Source organism: Eptesicus fuscus, chromosome 17, assembly GCF_027574615.1.
Source record: "Eptesicus fuscus isolate TK198812 chromosome 17, DD_ASM_mEF_20220401, whole genome shotgun sequence".
NCBI classification, from domain to species: domain Eukaryota; kingdom Metazoa; phylum Chordata; class Mammalia; order Chiroptera; family Vespertilionidae; genus Eptesicus; species Eptesicus fuscus.
The window spans coordinates 40,582,688-40,609,208 of NC_072489.1; the positions used below are offsets into that span (position 1 = coordinate 40,582,688).

A 26,521-nucleotide genomic window follows, 5' to 3' on the forward strand; every position below is an offset into this window, starting at 1 on the left:
CCCGGCAGCCGCACTGGCCAGAATTCCCGCTGCCCATTGGCTGTTACCTAGGCAACCGGGAGCAACGCCACTCCCTATTGGCTCATTCCGGAATCGGCGCCATCTTTGTGCGGGGCGAAGTGTCAATTATCCGAAAGAGGAACGGGGCTGACCCCGGGATTCCACCTCGGCAACCCCGACTGAAAGAGAACTCAGGTCTCGCTCATCCCGGGGCAGCCTAGCCGAAATGTCAACTCCAAACCAAACCAAACCAAACCTGCGTCAGACGCAGCAGTGACCACCAACTGGAGCGGCGCCGGTCCTGCTCCGATCTCCGCAGCTGTGAACGGCCCCGCCGAGGAGTTTCCGGACAGAACCTCAACACGGCTTTTGAGGTGCAGCTTTGTAAATTGTAAGGTGCTGGAGCGGGCAAACTGTAGTTTAATTAGTGCAACCCTGCGCCAGACACTGATATCAAGACACGTTTGCATTCCTTGTAGGGATGTGTGCTGTCGTTGTCACTACCCAGATCCTTTTGTGCTTAAAATATGCCAAGATGGAAGCAAATCAGCCCACATACCACGCACATCAATCGGTTTATCTGTGTTTATTTACTTGGAATGCAACATGATGCTAGGGCTCTGCCAGGCTGGAAAGGACACGATCACTGCTCTCAAGGGGACTTACTGCTAAGTGTGGAGAGGAAAAGATGCATGCACGTGGAAAAATCCAAGACTATATTTAATTATTAAGAGAAGGCAAACTCATGAAGAGAGCAAACAGATTGCCTCTCTGAGTTGGGATTTTTCCTCATCTGCAGGTCAGAAAATTATAATGATGATGATGATAAAGGCTGCCTAGGACCTTTTTTGAGAAGACAATGTCAAAAGCTCAATACTGTGTCTGAGACATTGTAAATGCCCCATAAATGGTGGTTTAAATTGTTTTAAAATACTTGAATTCTGTATTCAAATTCCATTTCTGCCACCAACAGTGTGTGGCTTCAAGCAAGCTATTAAGCTCTCTAAGAGCCTATAAAATGAGATTGGACTAGCAGACGTATAAGATTCAATCCCGCTCCAATACTCAATGTTCAACATGCTAAACTGTGGTAATGACTATAGACATAATTACAGTAGTTGAGAGAATGGAGTGTCAAGAAAATAGATCTTAGTATATTGGAGAATATGTGTTAGAAAACATGAAGATATAAGGTTAAATAGATTGTAGTCAATTTATGGAGAGTCCTGAAAAATTAGGGAGGAGATAAGGTTTGCAAAATGTAGTTTCTTAAATAGGCAAATTCATAGACACAGAAAGTAGAAAAGAGGTTACCAGAAGTTAGAGGAAGAAGAAGTTATTGGTTAATGGGTACAGAGTTTTTGTTGGGATGATGAAAAAGTTTTGGGTAGAGATAGTGGTGATGGTCACACCACATTGTGAATATATTTAATGTTACTGAATTGTACACTTATGAATGGTTAAAGTGATAAATATTAGGTATATTTTACCACAATAAAAAATGCAGGTTTTTAATCAAAAGAGTGACACAATGAAATCAGTGTTTTAATAAAATTAATCTGGCAGTGATACCCAGAGATGATCAGAGAGAAATTGGAAGCAGAGAAACATGCTAAGAAGCCACTGTAAGAATGTAGCTAAGACATACTGGAATGTGGCATCAGTGAAGATGGAAAGAAAGAGGGTAAATATAAGAAAAAACTCATAGAGGTATTTGATGAGAAGCAATATAGTGTTAAAAGCATGGAGCTAGTCAGCCTGGATTTGGATCCAGCTCTGCCATTTATCAGCTTCATGACCATGGACAAGTTACTTTACTCAGCTTCCAACATCATAGAGGCTGTAATGCTTGCTTCATGACTTAATCCATATGATGCACATATAATAATATCAGGCACTTGCTTAGCAGTTGGTAAGTGCTAGCTCTTCATAGTGTCAATGTAATTGACACTCTCTTCAGTAAAAGGAAAGTCAAGTTCTAAGAGGTAGGTACAGAAACAAATCCTGAGTGTTTTTCCATAGGAAAAAACTCAGAATTAAAGGGAGAACTCTAAATCTTGCTTTCCTTAACCATAACTTAAAGCTTAAGAGCTAAATAAGATGAATAATATAGGAAATCATCTCTGTGGCTGTGGCCCCCAGGATACAAGAGACAAGTAGTACCTAATTATTTGACGTTTGGGTAGGAAAGGGAAAAACATCTTGTAACTGAGAGGTGTAATTGAACCATCTGTATGGGGCTTTGCTAGAATGGTTTATTTGGCAAAATAAAAGTTTAAGACACCCCCATCATATAATTAAACAATTCAGTACTTCTGGTTAGCTGTGGTAACAATTTGATTTAAGAAAGAATTGTTGAATGAACTTAAAGGAGTCTGCAAGCTTTGGCTTGAAATAAATGACAAAGATTTATTCAAGGGTCTTAGGTTTTGCAAACCAGAAACACAACTAGGCAAAAACCCAAAAGTGTTCCAAAGAAGCAAGAAAAGCTAAGAGTTCTTATAGTGAAAAGTGCATTTTTCAGAATCGGTTATGCATTCTTAGCCCTGGGATTGGTCCAAGGTAGTTATCAGTCAGCTGTTAGGAGATTTGGATGATGGATGCCAGGCAGTCTAGAAGATGGGCATCAGGAGGTCTGGTCACATCTGTGGTCTGGATAATAGATGTCAGGTCTATGTTAGTAGTACAGATATGTGAGTCCTTCAGGCATTATATGGATGTCTGGTGTATGTCCAGGTACTGACACACAATGAATTGGAGTATATCCAGGCATTGATGCAGGGCTGAAAAGTTCAAAAATTTGTTTCCAGTTTAGTTAAAACAAGAAGAGAATCGTTTCCTCATGCCTCAACTGACTTGATTCTAGTAATTCAGCAGTTTGACTATAGCGACTCCATTTTATTCCTCCACTCTGTTCTTCAGAATGATTATAAAATATTGGTTACTATATAGTTGGTCACCTTCTGTGAAAACCCACACCTATCTCTGCTGGTTACTTTGAGCACAAAAATGGTAACAACATCAATAATAATTTCAACAAATGGTAGGTAAAAATCTACCATTTGTTTATGGCTTTTTATATACTAACTAGAGGCCCAGTGCATGAATTCGTGCATGGGTGAGGTCTCTTGGCCTGGCTGGAGATTGGGCCTATTGGGGCCTCGGGAGGTTGGCTGGCCGGCTTGGGGGAGGGACCGCAGGAGGTTGGCTGTGGGAGCGCATTGACCACCAGGGGCAGCTCCTGTGTTGAGCGTCTGCCCCCTGTTGGTCAGTGCGCGTCATAGTGACTGGTTGGCCGGTTGTTCCGTCACTCAGGCTTTTATATATATAGATAAGCACTATGCTAAGTTCTTTACATACTTATCGTGATTCTTATTTAATCAATTGAGAAAGAGATGATTACTCCCATTTTATAGATGATGAAACTGAGGCTTAGAGAGTTAAATAACTCGTACAAAATAACTAATAAATGTGAAGTCAGTGTTCAAACTCCCTCCCCCTCGCCAATTGATTTATTTACATTCTTCCTTTAAGACTTAGTTCATAGAACATGCCCCACTTAAGGCTTTTACTGACTCTCCAGTGTACCCCCAAGCCACTAACTTCTTTTATGGAGTTTTCAGCTCTGATTGTTGGCTCTTTTTCTCCTACTGCCTCAGAGAGTTGTATATCTTCAGCTTGAGGGTAAGGACTATAACATTCTTCTCTTTACACAAAGCCCCACTTAAAAATGTACTGAGCGCCTACTGTGTCTAGATACTGAGGTTTTACTGTGATAAATAAAACAGTCTTACTTTGATTTTATTTTTTTATTTTAATGAGACCATATCTTTCCTCCATTAACAAATAAACATTGAGCTTTGTGGCAGGTACTGTGTAAACTGCGTGAGGACTGAGATTTTTAAAAACCTTCCTATTTAGGTAGAGAAGGGATTTTTGTTTCTTTGCTTCACTGCTGTCTCTACAGCACCTAGAACATAGTAGGTCCTCAATAAATATTTAATGACTGAGTGCATGATTGAATGACTGCAGATACAAAGATTAGGTGTTTTTTTTTTTCTTCTGGTTAATCCTCACCTGAGGATATGTTTCCATTGATTTTTAGAGAGTGGAAGGGAAGGGGAGAGACAGATAGATAGAAACATGGATGTTAGAGAGACACATTGATTGGTTGCCTCCTGCATGCAGCAGACTGGGATTGAGCCTGCAACCAAGGTACATGCCCTTGACCGGAATCAAACACACGGAACCCTTCAGTCTTTGGGCGATGCTCTATCCACTGAGCCAAAGCGGCTAGGGCAAAACTTAGATTTTTCCAGTCTTACAGTGGGTTCACAGTAGGCACTCAATAATTAGGGACTGATTAGGTAGGTTACTTTATTGAAAACTCCCAAAGATGGGTCAGCAATTCAAAGCTTAGAGCTGAGGGCGTGTCTGGCACGAGTTTGGCTCCTGGAGCATGCGCAGTCATAGAAGGGGTGATGAGCAAAATCTGCGGAGCGCGATTGCGTAGTCGCTGATTCTGATTGGCTACTGTTCGCGCGCGAGGGGGCTGTGCCTACTCGTCACCAAGTAAACAGGGAAGGTAGGGGCGGGGCCAGAGAGGCACGGCGACCTGGTTGGCCGGGCGGAGGTGGGGGGTGTTGGGGATTGGTGCCGGCCCGGAGTTCAGCTGTGCGCTCCGCGCCGGGTCCCGGAGCCGGCCGCCTGAGGGATGGACGAGACGAGCCCACTGGTGTCCCCCGAGCGGGCCCAACCCCCGGACTACACCTTCCCGTCCGGATCGGGCGCTCACTTTCCGCAGGTGCCGGGGGGCGCGATCCGAGTGGCGGCGGCGGCGGCGGCCGGCCCGGTCCCTTCTCCGCCGGGCTCGCCAGGCCACGACAGGGAGCGGCAGCCACTGCTGGATCGGGCCCGGGGTGCCGCGGCCCAGGGTCAAACCCAAACGGTGGCGGCTCAGGCCCAAGCCCTGGCCGCCCAGGCCGCGGCGGCTGCTCACGCCGCGCAGGCCCACCGGGAACGGAACGAGTTTCCGGAGGACCCGGAGTTCGAGGCGGTGGTGCGACAGGCCGAAGTGGCCATCGAGCGCTGCATCTTCCCCGAGCGCATCTACCAGGGCTCCAGCGGAAGCTACTTCGTCAAGGACCCTCAGGGGGTGAGAGCCGGGTGGCGACCGAGACCGCTGGCGGCGGGGACGGTGGGCCCGCCCAGGGGAGTTTGGGGCTTCGCGCAGCCGGGGGCGGGGGTGTGGGGAGCTGAAAGAAAGGTCGCCGAAGGGAGAAACTTTACTGGAGCCCCTTGGCAGGGTTTCGGAATGCCACGGGGGACTGGGATGGAGAAGCTCTGCGGCATGGAGAAATAAATCAGAACCTATTTGGTGGGGGAGGAGTGAGCGGAAAATGAAAAGAGGAAATTGACCAGATAGAGGCGAAGGGCCCAGCTGTGCGGTGGGGCAGTCTGCTTCTGGATAGAGAGGCGCGGGGAGATGCTGCTTTCTAGTAGGTTCGGTCAAGTGCAGCGACTGCTATTCGGGCATTAACCTACAGACTTACAGATTTGACATTTGGGCCCGTTTTTCTCTCTTTTGGGACCAAACCGGGGTTAATTGAAGCCCCATCAGGGAGGGACTCTCCAGGGTTCATTCCAGCCTCTGTGCTGTGGGTTGTCTCCTGCCGCCTTCCCGGGTCTCTCATTGGCAGACGATGGTGATAGAGTGGGTGGAATCACCACTTGTCATCGGTCTGGTTATTGCTCACCTTTTTGGGGAAATGGTTCAAAAATTTTTATGGTTCCTCAAGCTTAGAATGGAGTTTTAGAATCACGGGACTGTCAGCTGCCTTCTTACTTTCATTTCTCTCCCAGGACTGTCATAGTTAGCTTTTTCAGCTAAGGCAAAGTGTTGGCTGACCTTTATTTTGTCCCTTACATTTGTATAAAGGAGGATGGGGATGGGATGGGGCATAGAGTGATCAGGGCAGCTGAGAGATGACCTTTATTTTTATTTTTTTAACACGAGAAAGACAAATTTGATTTCCTAAGTTATGGGAGCCCCATAAACATATGTGATCCAAAGGCAGTCAGGCAATTGAGGTTTATATGCCATCTCAGCTGAGGGATATGGGCTGGAGCTTCAAAGGGGAGGAGGGCAATTCACTGGGAAGCTAAGAAGAGCAGGTGTTTGCTAATCAGATATTTTACCTGCCATGTAGGTAAGCCCTACAGGAAAAAACAAATTCTCTCTGGTAATAGCTGTCTTTCTGGGCCAGGTCCCCTATCTAAGTTTTTTTAGGCAGTTAAAGGAGAGGTAAAAGTTTTTCCTGAGACGGCCAGGTCTTGATTGCCTTCAGCTCAAACAATCCACATGCAAAAGGGGCACATTTTGGGTAATATAATCTGTTCCCCTTTAGTTCCACCTTTGAAACTTTCCCAAGAAGTCCAGATCAAGAAGTTGAGTTGGTAGATTGCATCATCTTTTGAACCAGTCTCTCAGACTTGGGAATAAGTCAGTTTAGTTAAACAGTTGTCTCATTTCAGGAGGCAGTGATGCAGGTAGGCTCTCAAAGTTAGGCCTATTATTACACAGTCAGTTATTTAATAAGAGTCAGTTCTATGGAAACAAAAGAGAAACAAAGGTTAATGATTGGAACAGATTTTAATCTCAGTTTCTGAGTTCTGAAGGCAGTCAGCGGAGATTTCTAGATGTCCAGCTTGAAGTAGCTGGAGTGAGGGCAGGCAGTAGCAATCGGATAGATTTCCCTGGTTTGCAGTGTGAATGTCTGGTGGTCTTTCAGAGTGACCGACCTTTATTCTTTTGAGAACTGCAGAGGTGTCATTGGAATATCAGCAGGTCAAAAAATATCAAGTGTTCTTTGCCAAAGTTAGCAGATGGGCCAGAATGGTTTATTGGAAAAACATGTTATTGTTATACTTGTTAGGATGATGTTAAAGCTCCCTCAAATTTCCCCAGCACCTCTCCCGTATGAACTCTTTAAATGGATGATGCTATTTTGATAGGAGTGCTGAGTGGCTAGGATGTGCTGTGACTTGTAGCGCTTGGTTAGGTTCATTGAATGATTTAGTTATCCTCCCAGGTGTTGTCATCCCTGAATTATCACCAAGACCCAGAGAGCAAATCTGCCGTCAACTCTAACACAGACTAAGTTGGAGAAAGCTTTGAGAGGAATAGGTATTTCTGAGTCCCTCAAAGAAGAGAGCAGTGAGTCAAATGAAAAGCTCAAAGGGGAACCATCACTTCTAGAAGAAAAGAAAGCTAGGTGTTCTGAGGTCTAAATGTTAGCAAGATGCTTCCATCTTTTTATTGGAGAACCAGAATGACATCTAGGATAAGATATGAGTGGGGGTTTTTTTATTTGCCTTGTTGATGGATTATTTTTGCTAGATACAGGAGCCAGAGGAAGGTTTTTGTTTTTCTGTCGTAATACTGTTACAGCTCTGTTGGAAGTGTGTCAGATCAGCTAAGTGATCAGGTGCTCTGACAGGTGGGAATAATATGACCTCTCAATTCTACCTGGCAGATAAAGTACTACTATCTCAGTATTTGGGCCACAGAGAATGACAGACTCTGGTTTTATTTCTTGGTGATTTGTGGGATCCCATTCTCTATAATGCCCTGACCACTGTCCTTTCTTAGAGGGGATGTTGAAACACAAATGCCCTGACAAAACTCATTACTGTAACCATCCTGCTCCCACTGAGGAGAGTGTGGTTTAGAGCAGAGGACCACTTCCTAAATCCTGTGGTGTGTCAGACTGGCCCACAGACTCACTGTAGTTGGTCTTATCCTCTTTGGCCCTGCTCTAAGTGAGTTTATTTTACTTGACAAATACTTAGATAGTACTTATTATATTCCAGGTACTGTTTTAAATGCTTTACAAGTAATAACTCACTTAATTCACATCACACCCTCATAGGTAGGTACTATTATTATCCCCACAGATAATGATACCAAGGCACACAGTATAAGTAATTGGCCCAGATTTCACAGGATACAGACACTGTCGACCTGGCTCCAGAGTTCTTTCTCCTAAATACTCTACTCTGCTGCCTCAGAGTTAGTGTCATCCGAATTCCTGATTTCTCTTTTCAGCTACTATTTTGGTTAAGAATAAATTTGACTGTGTGCATAGAAAATTTAAAATAATAATGACTCGGGCCCTAGCTGGTTTGGCTCAGTGGATAAAGCGTCAGCCTGTGGACTGAAGGGTCCCAGGTTCGATTCTGGTCAAGAGCACGTGCCTGGATTGTGGGCTCAATCCCTGGTGTGGGGCATGCAGGAGGCAGCCAATCAATGATTCTCTCTCATCATTGATGTTTCTGTCTCTCTCTTTCCCTTTCTCTTCCTCTCTGAAATCAACGAAAATATATTTTTTTTAAAAAAAAGAAGAAGAGGCAACCAATGAATGCATATCTAAGTGGAACAACAAATTAATGTTCTCTCTCTAAAATCAATAAATAAAAATTTTAAAAATGACTCGAATAAAAGTACATTTAACTTTCTTAAAAGAAGTCTATAGGCCACTCAAAAATGGCATTTTACTTTATTAGGGATGCAAACTTCCATCCAGCTGATCAGCCATCTTTAGTATATGGCTCCCACTTCATAGTCCAAGATGGCTATTCAAACTGCAGACATCTTATCTGTTTTTTAGCCACTTGGAAGAAGAAAGGGGAGAGGGATCATATGCCCACTCCCTTTAAGGCATTTTTTAGAAGTTGCCCCAGACTCCTCTTTATATCTCATTGTCCAGAACTTAGCTGCAGTAGTGCCTGGAACTATAGTTTTTATTTTGCCCAGCTAAAAGTCAGGGTTCCTGTGTCCAACGAAGAAGGGTGATCAGGGGAGAACAGTAATTTCTGTGACAATTACCTTTGGAGCTAGACAGTCCCAACAGTTTTTTGAAGATAACAGCCCTGACTCCGTTTCTCAGTTTAGGATTGTTTCTCCCTCAGGGCAAGCAAGTAGGGACCTGGAACAGTAAAACGGAAAATGCTAGGTCAGAAGTCATGGTAGAGAGCACTCCTATTACCCTCCTCAGTTACAGCCTTGCACTTCAAGTCTCATACTCAATCACCTACAAAAGTATTTTTTGAGTAGTTTCTGTTTTGTGAGGCTAGTAATACTAGATATTCATATTTCCAAGAATCAAAGAATAGCTTGGATTCACTAGTTTATTGAGAAGATTAAATGAAATATGACACCTGAGATCCCTTGGCATGGTTCCTGCTTAGAGTGTTTTTTAAGCTATATGCCCATTGATCTCTGGATTAGGCTTTCTTGGGTACGTTAGCATTGAGTAAGGCAAAAGTCATATGATTTTTAAAAATATATTGATTTCAGAGAGAAAGGGAGAGGTAGAGATAGAAACATCAATGCTGAGAGAGAATCATTGATCAGCTGCCTCCTGCACATACCCTAGTGGGGATCCAGCCCAAAACCCAGGCATGTGCCCTTGACCGGAATCGAACCTGGGACCCTTCAGTCCCCAGGCTGGCGCTCTATCCACTGAACCAAACCAGCTAGGGCAAAAGTCATATGATTTTGAAAAGATGCTTTCATGACCATTGAGAATAGTACATTCATTAGATAAATAATCCTAATTGGAATTTGGCCTTATGTCATAATTTTCAACCTCTTAAAAATACTTTATCCACCAAGAGTTTGTCATGAAATCAGTGCGGTACTATTTTTTTGTTTGTTTGTTTGTTAATCCTCACCTGACGATATTTTTCCATTGTTTTTCAGAGAGCATGGAAAGGAGGGAGAGGTGAGAAGAGAGAAACATTGATGTGAAAGAGACATATTGACTATTTGCCTCCTGCTTGTGCTCCTACCGGGGTGAGGAGTGAACCCGAAACCCAGATACATGCCCTTGACCAGGAATTGGACCTTCGACCCTTCCGTGCGCCAGCTGATGCTCTAACCACTGAGAACACTGGCCAGGGCCAGCACAGTGTTTTTTTTCCCCATTTTTGAAATATAAAAGTGTGTTAATACTATTGAATGTGTGTCGTCAAGAAATTCTGCCTGGCTGGTGTGGCTCAGTGGTTGAGCATGGTCCTATGAACCAGGAGGTCAAGGTTCGATTCCTGGTTAGGGCACATGCCTGCGTTGCAGGCTGGATACCCAGTGTGGGGTGTGCAGGAGGCAGCCAGTCAATAATTTTCTCTCATCATTGATGTTTCGCCCTCTCCCTTCCTCACTGAAATCAATAAAAATATTTTTTAAAAAATAAAAATAAGTTTTAAGAGTTTAAAGGGCTCTTGAGACCAAAAAGTTTGAGAACCGTCCACTTCATATTTACCAAACTTAAAAAAAACTTATTAAAAGTTATTACTGGATATTTCACTGTGTAATATGAGTGCTGTGCTTGAACTGTTAGATTTTAGGTTCCTGGAGGAAAAAGCCTCTTTAGCATAGCACCATGGTCGACAAACTGCGGCTCGTGAGCCACATGCGGCTCCTTGGCCCCTTGAGTGTGGCTCTTCCACAAAATACCACGGCCTGGGTGAGTCTATTTTGAAGAAGTGGTGTTAAGGAGTATAAGTTTAAAAAATTTGGCTCTCAAAAAAAATTTCAAACGTTGTACTGTTGATATTTGGCTCTGTTGACTAATGAGTTTGCCGACCACTGGCATAGCTTAATACCCTCTCTTGAGGCTGGTGGGTAGATATAGGAAACCCTTTGGGTTCCAGGTTCCAGTAATTGGTTGTGGGGCCTGACACCAGCCACTTAGTGGCCTCTTGCTTCCTTGTGCAGTTCTGTTTTTATCCCCACCTTCGTGGATTGCTGCTACTTAGGCTACCTGCACTTCACCCCCTTGGTTAAAAGGGGGTTAGTAAATGGGTGTTAAGGAAAGGTGTTTAAAAAATATTGGTGTCAAACTGAAGCTTTCTCCTAAATGTAATAAAGGAGTTGAAAGTATATAACAGGAGAGGATGGGTGAGAAAGATTAGGTCGTAGTCATTTTCTTTCTCAACTAAATACTGCTGGGTGTCTTTCTAATTTGAGTGGTTTTCTATGAATAAAGGGAGTATTCTTGAGTATTCAGTAACACAGTTGATTATGTGAAGTGGCCAGGGTGCTTTGGAAATTAGGCCAGTGTGGTTTTATGTATCTATTTAGGAAAACTGCAGGATGCTTACACAAACTAGGTACTGAGCAGGTGTTAACAGAATTGAATTGGACTAAGGCTTATATTTAGCCATCAAAGGCATTTATCTCCCCTTCTTTCTGAAAGTCCTTTAGTTCCTCCATCCTTCCCACCCTACCATTCCCTCGTTTGTCCAGTCTAGACATTAATATTTAATAAACCCCATGTTGTACTGAGATAACCATGCTTACTAATGCTTTTAGAGTTGATGAAATGCTTTATGATTCTCCTTATGGAGGAAGGAAACAGAAGTTTGGGAGGTTAGTCTATAAATGATGCTTGGCTGTACTCTTGGCTTTCAAGTTCTGCTTTCTTTAAGTGGAAGTAGTTAAACCTACCTCAGCCCTGGCAATTTTCAGCCTCGCTAGTAATAGGAATGTCTTGTTTTCCCTTTTGGGGACCAGTTTGCTAAACTCCACGTTGTGCTTCAGTTGAACTGACTGTTGGGTTCTGGGACATGCCTCACATTGTCCTGTGATTCACTGCCCAGGTTCCAGAGAGTTACAGTGGACTATCCATCATCCTCTGAGTGGTGAGCTGTGTGATTCAGAGCCCAGGATTCCAGGGAGCAGAGATGGAGAGGAAGATTGTTACCTTCAGCCTCTTGCTAGCCACTTTAAATAAGAATGTAATTCTGACTTATGAATATATGCATTTGACTTTTTCCAGTGGATAAGTAAGTTTATTTATCTTTAAGAATAAATTGATTCTTTTTGAAGGAGGAAGAGTGTTCTGTATTTTTCTAGCGCTCTCAAATCCTTACAAGGCCTCTTGAAGGAACTGGCCTTGTGATTGACCAAATATTGTTAGAGAATGTGCCTAGCCAGTTCCTAATATGAGTACTTAATTAATGCAGGCAGATGGGTGTATGTTTTCTGATGTGACCTGCCATTCAGGAAGTGATACCCACAGGAAAATGTCTTATGACCCAGACTAGTTTGAGTTGGCTGTGGGGTGAGGGGAGAGGGAGAGTCATATGATAAGAAGAGGCATCACTTGAAAAGCATATTTACTTCTCTTTCTTTGAAATGACCAATTTGGGGGACTGTAGGGAATGAGAAAGATGAAAAACAACCTCAGAGAGCTGACTAGCCTGGGGAAGAAATCTTCAGGAGGGAGCACCATAGTTTCTAGGTTGCAGCAGCGTCCTCTATTTCCAAGGACCTTTGAGGATTAAGTTACTGTCATCTAGAGAAGATGGATTTTTAATTTTTGTGGCCTCTCCTGTCCTGCTCTCTTGTCTATCAGAATGACTTAAGAGAACCCCATTCTAACCATATTCCTTTTACTGCTGTGATTATTCTTTTCTCTTGCTTTCTTATTTTGTCATTTCTAAACTTTTTATTGTAAGATTTCATTAACATCCAGGGGATGGGATAGTAAAGTTGATAGAGGAAATCAACCATCAATGAAGACATTTTCTTAACCTCATTCCATAATACTTTACTAATTTCCTTTCAGCTGATAATTTTTTGAGTCTACATAATTGCTGCAGAGCAACAGTGTGTACGTATGTACCTTGGAAGTTGAGGTTTGATGGTGTTACAATCTGTTGTGCCACATATACCAGACTTGGCAACTTCTTTGGCCACAGTCCTTTGTATCAGTGGGTCTCCTAGCTGCATACATAAGCTGGTGTCTTCCCCTTATAAGCTGGGGAGAAGCCAAGTGTCTAACTCTAAGTAGAGGCTGTCTGCTCAGGCCCTCTCATTTCTGGTACCTGGAACCATGCTTCTAGATTAAAAACTTCTACTTGAAGTGTTCTTCACAGGTTTAATTAGCTGCCTCTGTGGGCAAAGAGACTGATCAGGAGACAAGAGCTTCCCTTCAAACCTGTTTTTCTTTTTCCCCAGGTTATTTTATTGTTTATTTTATTATTATTTATTTTAATTTAATTTTCCTGCTGACCTGGTTTGTGAGCTACTTTAATCAACTTGCCTTTATATCCTCTTTTTCTTTTGTCTGTGTAGAAGATCATTGCTGTTTTCAAACCCAAGAATGAAGAGCCCTATGGGCACCTTAATCCTAAGTGGACCAAGTGGCTGCAGAAGCTCTGCTGTCCCTGCTGCTTTGGCCGTGATTGCCTTGTCCTCAACCAGGGCTATCTTTCAGAGGCAGGGGCCAGCCTGGTGGACCAAAAACTGGAACTCAACATTGTACCCCGTACAAAGGTCAGTGACCTGTCTCCGGAGGGCCTTACTGCCTTGACAGAGTTTTCCTGGGCCTAAGCCCTGCTCCATGTTAGGTTATTGATATCATTAGGTTGTGAGCACGCTTATGCCCTGAGTTTAGGGTTCTCAGCCTTTTTTGCAAGGGGTTTGTGTGGAGAGCTAGGTTTAAACTCATGGTTTGATCATCTGATGAAAGTTGTCCTGAGAAGGATACACATAAAATTTTTGCCTACAATTTCAGGAAGTTTACTGACACTGTGATGCACATTTATGGGCTCCCTGCATCTTTGGATCCCAGATAACCTTAAGCTGGTTAGAAACCTAGCTACTTTTGTGGCTCACTTTCTTAGATTTCCAAATCACTCCAGGATTTAGATACAGTCTAGAATGGACTAGCTGATATCAGCTAAGCACTTATGTAAGGTCTGGCAAGGAGGACTAGAATGGGCTGAGGTTTAGAGTAAAGATCTGGCCTGACCCCTACAGGGAACTGACATGGAATTCTATTTCCTCATCTTTATACTATGGAATTCTGGTACTTACCACAACATAACAAAATTCGTGTCCCAAGAGGCAAATCCACACTTAGAATGAATTTGCACACACATTATATGTGGTTGAGGTTCTAATGAGGGTCTGGATCATATCCCCTCAATTCCTCCAAAATGCTTAAATACCGAATTAATTACATGTAATATCAGAAAACTTATTGAGGCCAGGTTAAGAACACCTGTATACATATTTGCAATTGTTTTGCATATAATTTCAGTAGATGATTCATAGACCAGTTGAAGTTCATCCATTGACCTCATAGGAACCATGCCTATAGAGTAAAAACCCCTGCTTGAAGTATTCTTCACAGGTTTAGTTAGCTGACTCTGTGGGCAAAGAGACTGATCAGGAGACAGGAACTTCCTTCAAACCTGTTTTTCTGTTTTCCATGGTATTTTATTGTATTGTATTGTATTGTATTGTATTGTATTGTATTGTATTGTATTGTATTTTAGAGAAGGGAGGAGGGAGAAAGGGGAAGAGGAGAAAGAAACATCAATGTGAGTGAGATACATCAATCAGTTGCCTCCTTTACGCATCAAACCGGGGATAGAATCCACAACTTAGGTATGTGCCCTGACCAGGAATCGAACTTAGACCTTCCAGTGCACAGCACAACACTTGAACCAACTGAGCCACATCAGCCAGGGCTTCCCAGAGTATTTTAGAAGAAAATGTTCCTGTTGTAGATATTTAACTGTGTCTGCTTCTTTGCCACCAAACTCCAAACAATAAGCCAACTAGTTTGTAAGTATAGAAGTCAGGGGTTGACCTTTGCCATTTCAAGATGGCGGCCCCTAGGGGAGCTACAAGTCATGCAGGCCAAAATGGTGGCTGCCTAAACTGTTCTTTGACAGAAAAGATTACTTGTTTATTCTCACAATTTGCCCTTTTCTTTATTTAAACTCTTTTCTTCAAACTCAGCTGACATCCATTGACTTTCCTGCTCTACAGTGTCTAGGAGAAGACTATTTTGCTGTTTGATCAATGCGATTTCAATTAACCTTTGGATAAGTTCTCTCATACATGGGATGATATAACATCCCATCACTGTGACTCCTAATCAAAGAGGTGAATATGGATACTATCATTCCCTTCCACTTTCCAAACCATTGCTCTAGTGAATCAGAGAAAGGATCCTCAATTCCAGGATTCTAGCAACACATTAGCTAAAGTTGCCAATCCCTATAGGGCCTTAGTGATGGTCCGTCTGCTGTGTTGTCAGGGATGAATGTACAGCACTGGCCCCCAACATTACACATACTCCTCCTTTTTCTGCCGAAATTATACCCAAGGCCAACCTGTTCTCCCAGGTCATCCTGCTGGTGGCATCTAGTTGTTCAGCTATGCCTTTAACTGCGTCTTGAGTATAGTTAACAAACCTTTGCTGGTTATAGTAAATGTAATTAATCCAACCACATTCTTGTTTACAGTGGGCCACCAGAACAGGACAGACTCAGATCCTGCAGCAATCTGATTTCTAGCCTTAAACTCGTTTGGCACTCCTCCTGGAACCCCAGTGGAATCTGTGTAAATATGGGGATCAAAGGAGCCCCCTGGACTCTCTCTCTTCCTCCTAGTCTCTCTGTCCGTTGAAAAGTTTACAATATGCCAAAGTGAAAGGGATAGCTCAGGGACCATTTCTTGAAATATCCTTCTTCCATTCTCAGCACCTCACAAAGTACTATACTTATTTATTTATTTTTATTTATTTTAATATATTTTATTGATTTTATTACAGAGAGGAAGAGAGAGGGATAGAGAGTCAGAAACATGAATGATAGAGAAATATCGATCAGCTGCCTCCTGCACCCCCCCACTGGGGACGCGCCCGCAACCAAGGTACATGCCCTTGACCGGAATCGAACCTGGGACCCTTCAGTCCGCAGGCCGACGCTCTATCCACTGAGCCAAACCGGTTTCGGCTAAGTACTATACTTATAGTAAGCATTCCATAAGGACCTCCTGAATTGGTGAATGAATATCAAACAATGAGAAGCAATACCAGCCCTGGCCGGTTTGGCTTGGTGGTTAAATCATTGGCCTGCAGACTGAAGGGTTTCAGGTTCGATTCCCAGTCAAGGGCATGTACCTCAGTTGCAAATTCCCCAGCTACAGTAGGGGAGCATGCAGGAGGCAACCAATTGATGTGTCTCTCTTGCATCCATGTTTCTCCCCCTCCTTCCTCCCTTCCACTCTCTAGCAATCAATGGGAAAAATATCTTCTGGTGATGATTTTCTTTTTTAATCATTAAAAAAGACAATACCAGCCGAAACCGGTTTGGCTCAGTGGATAGAGCGTCGGTCTGCGGACTGGGGGGGGTCCCAGGTTCGATTCCGGTCAAGGGCATGTACATCGGTTGCGGGCACATCCCCGGTGGGGAGTGTGCAGGAGGCAGCTGGTCGATGTTTCTCTCTCATCGATGTTTCTGGCTCTCTATCCCTCTCCCTTCCTCTCTGTAAAAAAATTAATAAAATATATTAAAAAAAAAAAAAGACAATACCAGAAATCCCCCAACTTCAGGTCTAGGGGAGAATGTTTGATCACAATTCTGGGTTTGTAGTTCTCATTTGACATCTAATTCACTGCCTGGCTTTGTGTAGCTCTGGCTTTGTGTAGCTCATTCCTTCCCTTCATGTTTCAATCCTCTCTGTGTGTGTATAGTTAAATAGCACACTCTAACCTTCTTGTATAATAATTAATGCTCCTATGACCTCCTGCCTAACCTGAAATCCTTCTACTAGGCCCCTCCTAAACTCTAAAAACTCTTTGCCCATCACTTTTAATATCCTTTCTTCACTAGGTAAATAACAGAGTGCCCTCGGCCTATGCCTGACTGCTTTGCCTGTACTTCTGGAGTGCAGTGCCTAAGAATCAGAGGGCTTAAGTTCGAATTCTGGCTTTGCAGCTTTTTAGTGGGTTGCCCTTGTGCAAGTCATTTAGAAGTCTCCCCACCCCCACACTCAGTTTCCTCACTATAAAAATAGGGATATAAATAGTTACTATTTTATAGCATGGCTATTAAGATACACAATATCCATGTACTAGTAAAACACATAGCCCAGTGCCTGGAACAATGTAAACACTCCCTAAATCTTAGCCTGTGGTATTTTTATGACTATTCTAATCATTAATGTTACCCCCCCCCCCCCACACACACACACACACAATCCTTTTCTTCCTCTTTCTCTGTCAGAGAACCTTAATGAGGCCTGAGGAACTTTTGCATCAAAAAGTCAGCAACAACAAAAATACTTGTCTCCTATGAGACTGATATGAGACAGTACTTTGCGAGCTTAACAAAAAGCTGCTGGAGAATAGTAAGAGGAAGTATCTCTGCCTACCCTATCCCCGCCTCCCCACCCTGTGATAGGATTCTAGCCAGTTGAAACAGGGCTCACGTTGCAGTGGAGCCTCAAATAGTAAGGCTCTAATTTTCATTTGGTAGCTGTCTCTGGTCTCTTCCAGTAAGGTTTCAGGTTATGATAGTTTCATTAGTCATAGGGAAAAGGGGGCTGCTATGAAGAGTGATTGCAAATAAATCTGATGTGGGAAAAGGTGATTTATGGCCTAGGGAACTAGGGTTTCACCATGTTCATGAGTGCCATTCTACAATACCTTGCACTGGATGGATGTGTTAAAGGAGGGAAGGAGGGAATTATTTTGCCCCTTTCTATCTCTATCATTCATGGGCAAAATAATTAGTTTATTTGTAATGAATTTTGCAAGGCTTAGGAAAAGAATTTTCTTCTAAATTTGATTTTACATATTTGTATGCGAAAATCCACTTGTTGCTGACTCTGAGAGAAGCTATAACTCATTCATTCATGCACTTAATATTTTTGAACATGTGCCAGACACTATTTGGGGAATGCTAATGTGAGTAAAGTGTTCTTTTCCTCACCTAATTTCATTAGTCTTAAGAAAGATGTTAGATATACATATGGATGATCACAAGGCAATGTGATAAGTGTGATAATAGGTGTACATATGGATTATGGATTACACTTGATTGTCAACACAATGTGACAATCAAGTGTAATATTGATGGCCCGTTAATTTTTTTTTAAATAGGCAATGCATGTATCTAGTGCTAAAATCAGAAAGCACAGGAGAGTAAATGGAGAAGAGTAATTCAGCTTTCCTCTCAACCCTGTCTTCCAGCCACTTGATTTCATTTCTCAGAGACAGCTGCTATTATTAGTTTCTTGTGTAATATTCCAAATATAGTCTACATAAATATTCATTTTGGTGGGGGAGGAAAGGGGTCCTAATATAAGGTGACAGGAAAAGATTTGACTTTGGGTGGTGGGCACATGGTGCAGTATACAGATCTTGTAACATAGAAACCCACACCTGAAACCTATATATTCATGTTGACCAATGTTACCCCAATACATTTAATAAATAAAAATGTTAAATTAAGAAAAAATAAAACTTCACTAAAAATTAAAATTAACTTTAATGTTTACTTTTTGAATGTGAATAATTGCACATCGTATAAAATTCAAAAGGAAATAAAAGGGTATAGCATAAATTGTAATTTGTTGTATTTTTAATTCTCATCCGAGGATATTTTTTCCATTGATTTTTAGAGAAAATGAAGGGAGAGGGAGAGACAGAGAGAAACACCAATGTGAGAGAGAGACATTGATTGGTTGTCTCCCACATGCTCCCGACCAGGGCAAGTAGCCTGCAACCAAGGTATCTGCCCTTAACTGGAATCGAACCTGGAACCCTTTAGGCCGATGCTCTCTACGCTAAGCCAAACTGGCTAGGGCGCAATTTGTTTTTATTTGGAGAGAAACAGGCATTGGGCCATCTTCTCCTAATCCAGGAGGTAGCTGTATTAGTCAGTGTAATTCATGTCAGCTGCTGTAACAACCTCTGAATCACAGGGGTTTAATATAATAGAGTTTATTTCTAGCTCACATCATAGAATTATGCCATTTAGGCAGCTCTCTTAGGTCCCATGTCATTCCATGTAGTGATGAGGTGCCTAGGGTTCTTCTGTGATGTGGTTTGTCAACATTCCATTGGCCCAAACTGGTCATATACTCCATCTAAGCTGCTAGGAACACTGAGAGATGTATTCTTTCTGTGTGCCCTAGAAGAGGAACAGTATTGGTGAGCATCAAGCTATTCTCTGCCATAGTGGGATAGTTTTTTAAACTTGACTCTACCTCTAACCTAGGTATCTCTTCTCTTTCAACTGTAGGTAGTACACATGGCCAGTGAGACCTTCAACTATAGTGCCATTGACCGAGTGAAGTCCAGGGGCAAGCGGCTTGCGCTAGAGAAAGTGCCAAAAGTTGGGCAACGGTTTAACCGCATCGGGCTACCACCAAAGGTATAGACTACATTTATGTGACTTATCAAAGGTAATGACTTTTAGTGCCATAGTCATCCAGGTGGTGAAGCAAGGTGTCTATAGACCAGGGATGGGGAACGTCTGGCCCTGCAGGTGGGACTCAAAATTCAATAAATCTAGGAGCTTTTTTCATAGCAACATAAATTTATATTAAGTGAATTATGGTAAGTGAATGATGTTATAAATATCCAAATGGCCCTTGGCTGAAAGAAAAAAGATTCCCCACCCCTGCTGTAGACTCATACACTGAGTGGCCAGATTATTATGATCTCTGAATGCATAATAATCTGGCCACTCAGTGTATTTGTATCTCAAATGGGTACCAGAAGTATTCTAGACTTTTGCTGGAGATCAACCACCTATTTTCCCTGAGCTTTCTATCAGCCAGTGCAAAGGGGAAAACTGATCAGGTACACATTTTATAGTATCTTTGATATCAAATAAATGAGGTACTCAAGAGAAGTACACTGAGTGGCCAGATTATTATGCGTTCAGAGGTCATAATAATCTGGCCACTCAGTGTACATTGGCATGTGAATAGCCTGCCCTGAGGCTCCTGTCCTTCATTTCTGTCAAAGGCCTGCAATCCTAACTTTCTCCCTTTACTCCTCTTGACCATTTGAATGGGTTTCTTGAATTTGGACAGGCAATCACCATCACAGCCCCTTTCTCCTGTACTTGCAAGGAGATGAAGTAAACATCTTGAAAAGGTTTTCCTCCTCTTATATAAAATTCACAAGACCTTAGTGGGTCCCTGGCTTACTCTTGGGATCTTTGAACTTGGGCTATAGGGAAATAACTTTCTTCCTCTTTCTTGGTTGCAGGTTGGTTCATTCCAGCTCTTTGTTGAAGGCTATAAAGATGCAGACTACTGGCTACGGCGTTTTGAAGCAGAACCTCTCCCTGAGAACACTAACCGGCAACTATTGCTGCAGTTTGAACGGTTGGTGGTGCTGGATTACATCATCCGCAACACTGGTGAGCAGGGTAGTGGTCCTCTGCTCTATGCCAGACTGATGAGGCATAGGAGGAGGCCTGGAGCCCTAGTAATTTTTATAGCAGCTAGACCTATCACAGGACAGTTTTGTCTTTAAGTACCTCATATAAGTGGATTCTTACAGTATTTGTCATTTTGTGACTTGCTTATTTCATCTCTATATATAAAAGCCTAAGTGACCTTTACGACTGCACGACCAGAACGACTGGTCGACCAGTCGCTATGACATGCACTGACCATCAGGGGACAGACGCTCAATGCAGGAGCTGCCCCCTGGTGGTCAGTGTGCTCCCACAGCCAACCTCCTGCGGCCCCTCCCCCCGCTGGCCGGCCAACCTCCCATGGTCTTTCCCGCCCCAGGCCCCGATCAGGGGGTGGCATGCCAACCTCCTGTGGTCACTCCCCCCGCCCGGCCGGCCCTCCAATAGGCCTCAATCACCGGCCAGGCTAAGGGAACCCATCCATGCACGAATTCATCACTGGGTCTCTAGTTTAGTATAATATCCTTAGGTTCATTCATGTTGTGGCTAAATAGTCCATTGTATGTGTATATACCACATTTTGCTTCTCTGTGGTATATTTTAGCTATTATAAATAATGCTGCTGTCAACATGGATGTACAAATATCTCTTTGAGATACTGCTTTCAATTCTTTGAGTATATACCAAGAAGTAGAATTGCTGGATCATATGGTAATTCTGTCTTTAATCTTTGAGAAATCACTGTACTGTTTTCCATAGTGGCTATACCATTTTACATTCTCATCAACACCACAGAAGAGCTCCAATTTTTCCATATCCTGGTCCATTTGTTATTTTCTGTTCTTGTTGTTTGTTTTTTATAGTAGCCATCCTAATGAGTGTGAGGTGGTATCTCATTGTAATTTTGATTTGCATTTCCCAAATCATTAGTTACGTTGAACATATTTTCAAGTGCTTTTTGGCCATTTGTATATCTTGTTTGGAGAAATGTATATTCAAGCCCATCTTCCAGTTAGGTTGTTTTATTATTGTTGAGTTGTAGGAATTCTGGATATTCATCCCTTATCATATACATAATTTGCAAATACTTTTTTTCTATTCTGTGGGTTGCTTTTTTACTGTGCTGATAGTGTCTTTTGATGCAATTTTTAAATTTTCATGAAGTCCAACTTGTTTATTTTTTGTTGTTGTTGTCTGTGTCTTTGGTATTATATCTAAGAAATAATTGCCAAATCAAATATCTTGAAGCATTTTGCCCTTTGCTTTCTTTTAAGAATTTTATAGTTTTAGGTCTTGGATCCATTTTGAGTTAATTTTTGTATATAGTGTTAGGGAGGGTCCCATCTCATTTATTGAAATGACTATCTTTCCCCCATTGAATGGTCTTGCCATCTTTATCAAAAGTCATTTGATCATATATATGCAAAGGTTTAATTCTGGACTCTATTCCATTGGTTTATACTATGTCTGTCTTTACACTGTATTCAGTACCATACTGTTTGTAGCAAGTTTTGAAGTCAGGAAGTATGAGTCCTCTAGCTTTGTTCTTTTTCTAGATTGTTTTGGCTATTCACAGTCTCTGGATATTCCATATGAATTTTAGGATGGGTTTTTCTATTTTTGAAAAAAAAAAAGTGTTGGGATTTTGATAGGAATTGCATTCAAGCTATAGATTGTTTCAGGTATTAGTGACATCTTAATAACATTTTCTTCTTGTCTATGAACATGGGATATCTTTCCACTTACTATGTCTTCTATAATTTATTTCAGAATTGTTTTGTAGGATTTTTTTTTTAATCCTTACCAGAGGGTATTTTCCCTATTGATTTCCAGAGAGATTGGAAGAGGAACAGAGAGAAATAGAGAAGAGAGAGAGACAGAGAGAGAGAGAAACATCCATGTGAGAGAGATACATCGACTGGTTGCCTCCTGCATGTGCCTGACCAGGGCCAGGGATTGAACCTGCAACCCAGGTACATGCCCTTCACTAGGAATTGAACCCACGACCCTTCGATGCATGGGCTGATGCTCCAACCACTGAGCAGCATTGTCCAGGACAATGTTTGGTAGTGTTCATTAACTTCTTTGGTAAAGTTAATCCCTAAGTATTTTTTTCTTTTTGATGCTATTATAAATGGAGGGTTATTATTATTATTTTCACTGTTAGTGTATAGAAATGCAGCTGGTGTGTTGACTTTGTATCCTGATACTTTGCTGAATTTGTCAATTTTAACAGTTTTTGTGGAATCTTTAAGGTTTCTACATACATGATTATATCATGTGCAAACAGATAATTTTACTTTTTTCTTTCTGATTTAGATGACTTTTTCTTTTTCTTGCATAATTGTTCTGGTCTTCCAGTAGTATGTTGAATGAAAGTTGTGTGAGTGAGCATCCATGTCTTGTTCTAAATATTAGAGGGAAAGCTTTTGGTCTTTCACATTGAGTATGTTTGCTATGGGTTTTTCACTTTTATTATATGGAGGGAGTTTCCTTTTATTCCTAGTTTGTTGAGTGTTTTTAGATATTGAATGGATATTGAATAATGTCTAATGCTTTTTCTGTAGCAATTGAAATCATCAATCTGTTAATGTGATATTTACATTGATCCATTTTCATTGGTTGAACCATCCTTACATTCCAGTAATAAATATTACTCATGGTGTATAATCCTGTAATATGCTGCTAAATTCAGTTTGCTAGTATTTTCTTGAGGATTTTTTTTTTAATCCTCACCTGAGGGAATGTTTTTATTGATTTTAGGGAGAGAGGAAGGGAGAGAGAGAGCGAGAGAGAGAAACATTGATGTGAGGGAGAAACATCGCTTGGTTGCCTTCCATACACACCCTGATCGGTGATCAAACCACAACTTAGGTATGTTAGGTATGTGCCCTGACTAGGAATCAAACCTGCAACCTTCTGGTGTATAGGACGATACTATCAACTGAGCCACCCAGCCAGGGCTGTTGAGGATCTTTGCATAAATATTCATAAGGGATATTGGTTTGTAGTTTCCTTGTTGTGTCTTTGTCAGACTTGGGTTCCAGAGTAATGCTGGCCTCATAGAATGAGTTATGGAATGTCCCCTCCTCTTCAATTTTTCAGAAATGTTTGAGGAGGGTTGGGGTTAGTTCTTTAAATGTTTGGTAGAATTCACCAGTGAAGCCATCAGGTCCAGGGCTATTATTTGTTGAGAGATTTTTGATTACTGATTCAATTTTCTTACTAGTAATAGGTCCACTCAGATTTTCTATTTCTTTTTGGTTTAGTTTTGGTAGGTTTTATGTTTCTAGGAATTTGTTCATTTCATCTAGGTTATTCAGTTTGTTAGCATAAACTGCTCACAGTATTCTCATCATTTTTTTTTTTATTTCTGTAGACTCAGTAGTAATGTCCTTACTTTAATTTCTGATTTTAGTAATTTGAATATTCTTTTTCTCCCCCTTAATCTTTATAGCTAAAAGTTGGTCAATTTTATTTATCTGGTGAGACAACTGTTATATTTTAATTTTAGAGCATTTAGTTAATTTATAATGTCTGTGTAGGTATGTTTAGATTTTCATCTACCATCTTATTTGCTTTCTATGTTTTTCTACCTATCTTCTTTTATTCTCCCTTTCTCTCTATGCTATTTTTTCCTTTTCCTTTCTTACTTTCTTTTAAATTCTTTTATTATCATTTTATTTCTCCTCTCTTTTAGCTTAGAAGTTGTATATGCTTTGTCTTTTCTTTTTTTAAATATATTTTATTGAATTTTTACAGAGAGGAAGAGAGAGGGATAGAGAGTTAGAAACATCGATGAGAGAGAAACATCGATCAGCTGCCTCTTGCACACCCCCTACTGGGGATGTGCCCGCAACCAAGGTACATGCCCTTGACCTGGAATCGAACCTGGGACCCTTGAGTCCACAGGCCGACGCTCTATCCACTAAGCCAAACCGGTTTCGGCTGTCTTTTCTTTTTGGTGGTTACCATGTGAATCCTTGATTTTCCAAATCTAATATTAATTGGTACTTTTACTATTTTCTTGGACAATGCAAAGATCTTAGAACCCATTAGCTCCATTTATCCATCTCCAGACTTTTATACTATTATTGTCATGTGTTTTAATTATATATGTACTAGAGGCCCAGTACACGAAATTTGTGCAATGGGGTGGGAGTGGGGTCCCTCAGGCCAGCCTGTGCCCTCTCGCAGTCCAGGACCCCTAGGGGGATGTCCAGGACCCCTCGCTCCTTACTGCCTGCCTGCTCACTGCTCCTTACCACTAGGCTCGCTGCTCTTTAGCAGAGGCGGGAGAGGCTCCCACCACCGCCACTGCGCTCACCAGCTGTGAACCTGGCTTCTGGCTGAGCGGCGCTCCCCCTGTGGGAGTGCCGTGACCACCAAGGGTCAGCTCCTGTGCTGAGCGTCTGCCCCTTTGTGGTCAGTGCACATCATAGCAACTGGCTGTTCTGGTCATTCAGCCATAAGGTTTGCTTAGGCTTTTATTATATAGTCTAGAGGCCCGGTGCACGAAATTTATGCACTCGGGAGGGGATCCCTCAGCCCAGCCTGTGCCCTCTCCTAGTCCGGGAGCCCTCGGGGGATGTCTGACTGGTGGCTTAGGCCCACTCCCTGCCGAAGCCGTCAGCCGGACATCCTTAGCGCTGCTACAGAGGCGGGAGAAGCTCCCTCTACTGCCGCTGAGCTCGCCAGCCTTGAGCGTGGCTTCTGGATGAGCAGAGCTCCCCCGTGGGAGTACACTGACCAACAGGGGGCAGCTCCTGCATTGAGTGTCTGCCCCCTGGTGGTAAGTGCGCATCATAGCGACTCGTCATTCCACCGTTCGGTCGATTTGCATATTAGCCTTTAATTATATAGGATAGATATGTTTACATGCATATATAAACACATTTATATAAAACTGTAAGACAATACTATTGTCATTAATAATGATTATGGAGACTTTTGAACATTCACAAATAAGCAGCATAATGAACCAGTCATCCCACCTCTTAGCCTCTTCCCAAATCAGCAGGTACTCTATAGGAAAAGAAGTCACAAATGCTGGACATCCTCTCTAGATTTCCTTTCTCTCCCAGATCTTGATACTTTAACTGTTAATGATCTTATTAAAATCTCCAAAGCCTTTAGGAGATTTTAAAATATATTACTTTGTAGTTGTTCTCAGTAGAGTGATTGGCCAAGTGTCCAGAATAACTAGTCCACCATGAAAATGAAAGTTGCCCCAGTTTTCTGTGGGATTCTTTTTGCTAACTTTATATTTCTTTTGATAGATCGTGGCAACGACAACTGGCTGATTAAATATGACTGTCCAATGGATAGTTCTAGCTCTCGGGTAAGAGGTTCATTTACATCTTAAAGAAGAGGAGGAAGTGGAGTATATACATTCAAAAGAATTGGGGAGTAGCACATATATTTAAAATTGATAGCTTAATGTTTGGTAGAGTTTTCCTCTATCTGTTTTTTAAGGAATATGCTACTAAATAATGTTAATGGGAATAAAATAAAGAAAAGTTCACATAAATGTGGGACATACTTTATGCCTTTCTTAGAGATTCACTTTGCATAGTAGCATAGTGAAGGTCTGAGAAGTTGTGCATTAAATGAACCTGTTTGAGTGATTTCTAAACTTTTGTGACCATGGAGCACATTTTTCACAACAGACCACATTTCCAAAGAACATCAGTTTAGAGAAAGCTGCTTAGCTTGCTTTCTTTAAAAAAAAAAAAAAAAAGTGTGTGTGTGTGTGTGTGTGTGTGTGTGTGTATATATACATATATATATGTATGTATATATATATATATTGTTTGATTTCAGAGAGGAAGAAAAAGAGAGAGAGAGAGAAACATCAATGATAAGAGAGAATCATTGATTGGAGGCCTCCTGCATGCCCCCTACTAGGGATCAAGCCCACAACACAGGCATGCCCTTGACTGGAATCGAACCTGGGACCCTTCAGCCTGTAGGCCAATGCTCTATCCACTGAGCCTAACCAGGGTGCTGCTTAGCTTTCTTTGCTCTCATTTTTTCCCTAGTTCACCACATTTGTCTATCCTGCTCAGCCTGCACATTTTAAAAAAATTAATGTGATGGCTACCGAGACAAGGAGAGAGTGAGGTTGGTTTTTATTCCTCATGTGGTTTTTTCCTCCCTTCCAGCTTTTATTGAGATTAACAACAGATAGCTTTGTGTAAGTTTAAGGTATACAATATGATGATTTTAAAATATATATATATTTTTTCATTGATTTCAGATCAGAAGGGAGAGGGAG

The 26,521-nt window shown here is 41.9% G+C and overlaps 1 protein-coding gene and 1 long non-coding RNA gene across 5 annotated transcripts in view; one reads left to right on the forward strand and one right to left on the reverse strand.

Moving 5' to 3' along the window:
- The first annotated feature begins 4,614 nt into the window (after positions 1-4,614).
- The window catches only part of PI4K2A (phosphatidylinositol 4-kinase type 2 alpha), a 54,540-nt gene continuing 32,633 nt past the window's right edge, over positions 4,615-26,521 (forward strand). For all 4 annotated transcript variants that reach the window (XM_054728778.1, XM_054728777.1, XM_054728776.1 and 1 more), the window contains exons 1-5: positions 4,615-5,155; positions 13,142-13,342; positions 19,114-19,245; positions 20,091-20,244; positions 25,524-25,585. In XM_054728778.1, coding sequence (XP_054584753.1) covers positions 4,715-5,155; positions 13,142-13,342; positions 19,114-19,245; positions 20,091-20,244; positions 25,524-25,585 — 990 coding nt within the window. In that variant the 5' untranslated portion in view covers positions 4,615-4,714. The remainder of the gene's footprint in view (positions 5,156-13,141; positions 13,343-19,113; positions 19,246-20,090; positions 20,245-25,523; positions 25,586-26,521) is intronic.
- LOC129152002 (uncharacterized) lies at positions 5,977-8,955 on the reverse strand. Its single transcript, XR_008558713.1, has 2 exons — positions 8,888-8,955; positions 5,977-6,607 (listed from the first exon to the last, which is right to left on the reverse strand). It is a non-coding gene; the product is annotated as an uncharacterized LOC129152002 (long non-coding RNA).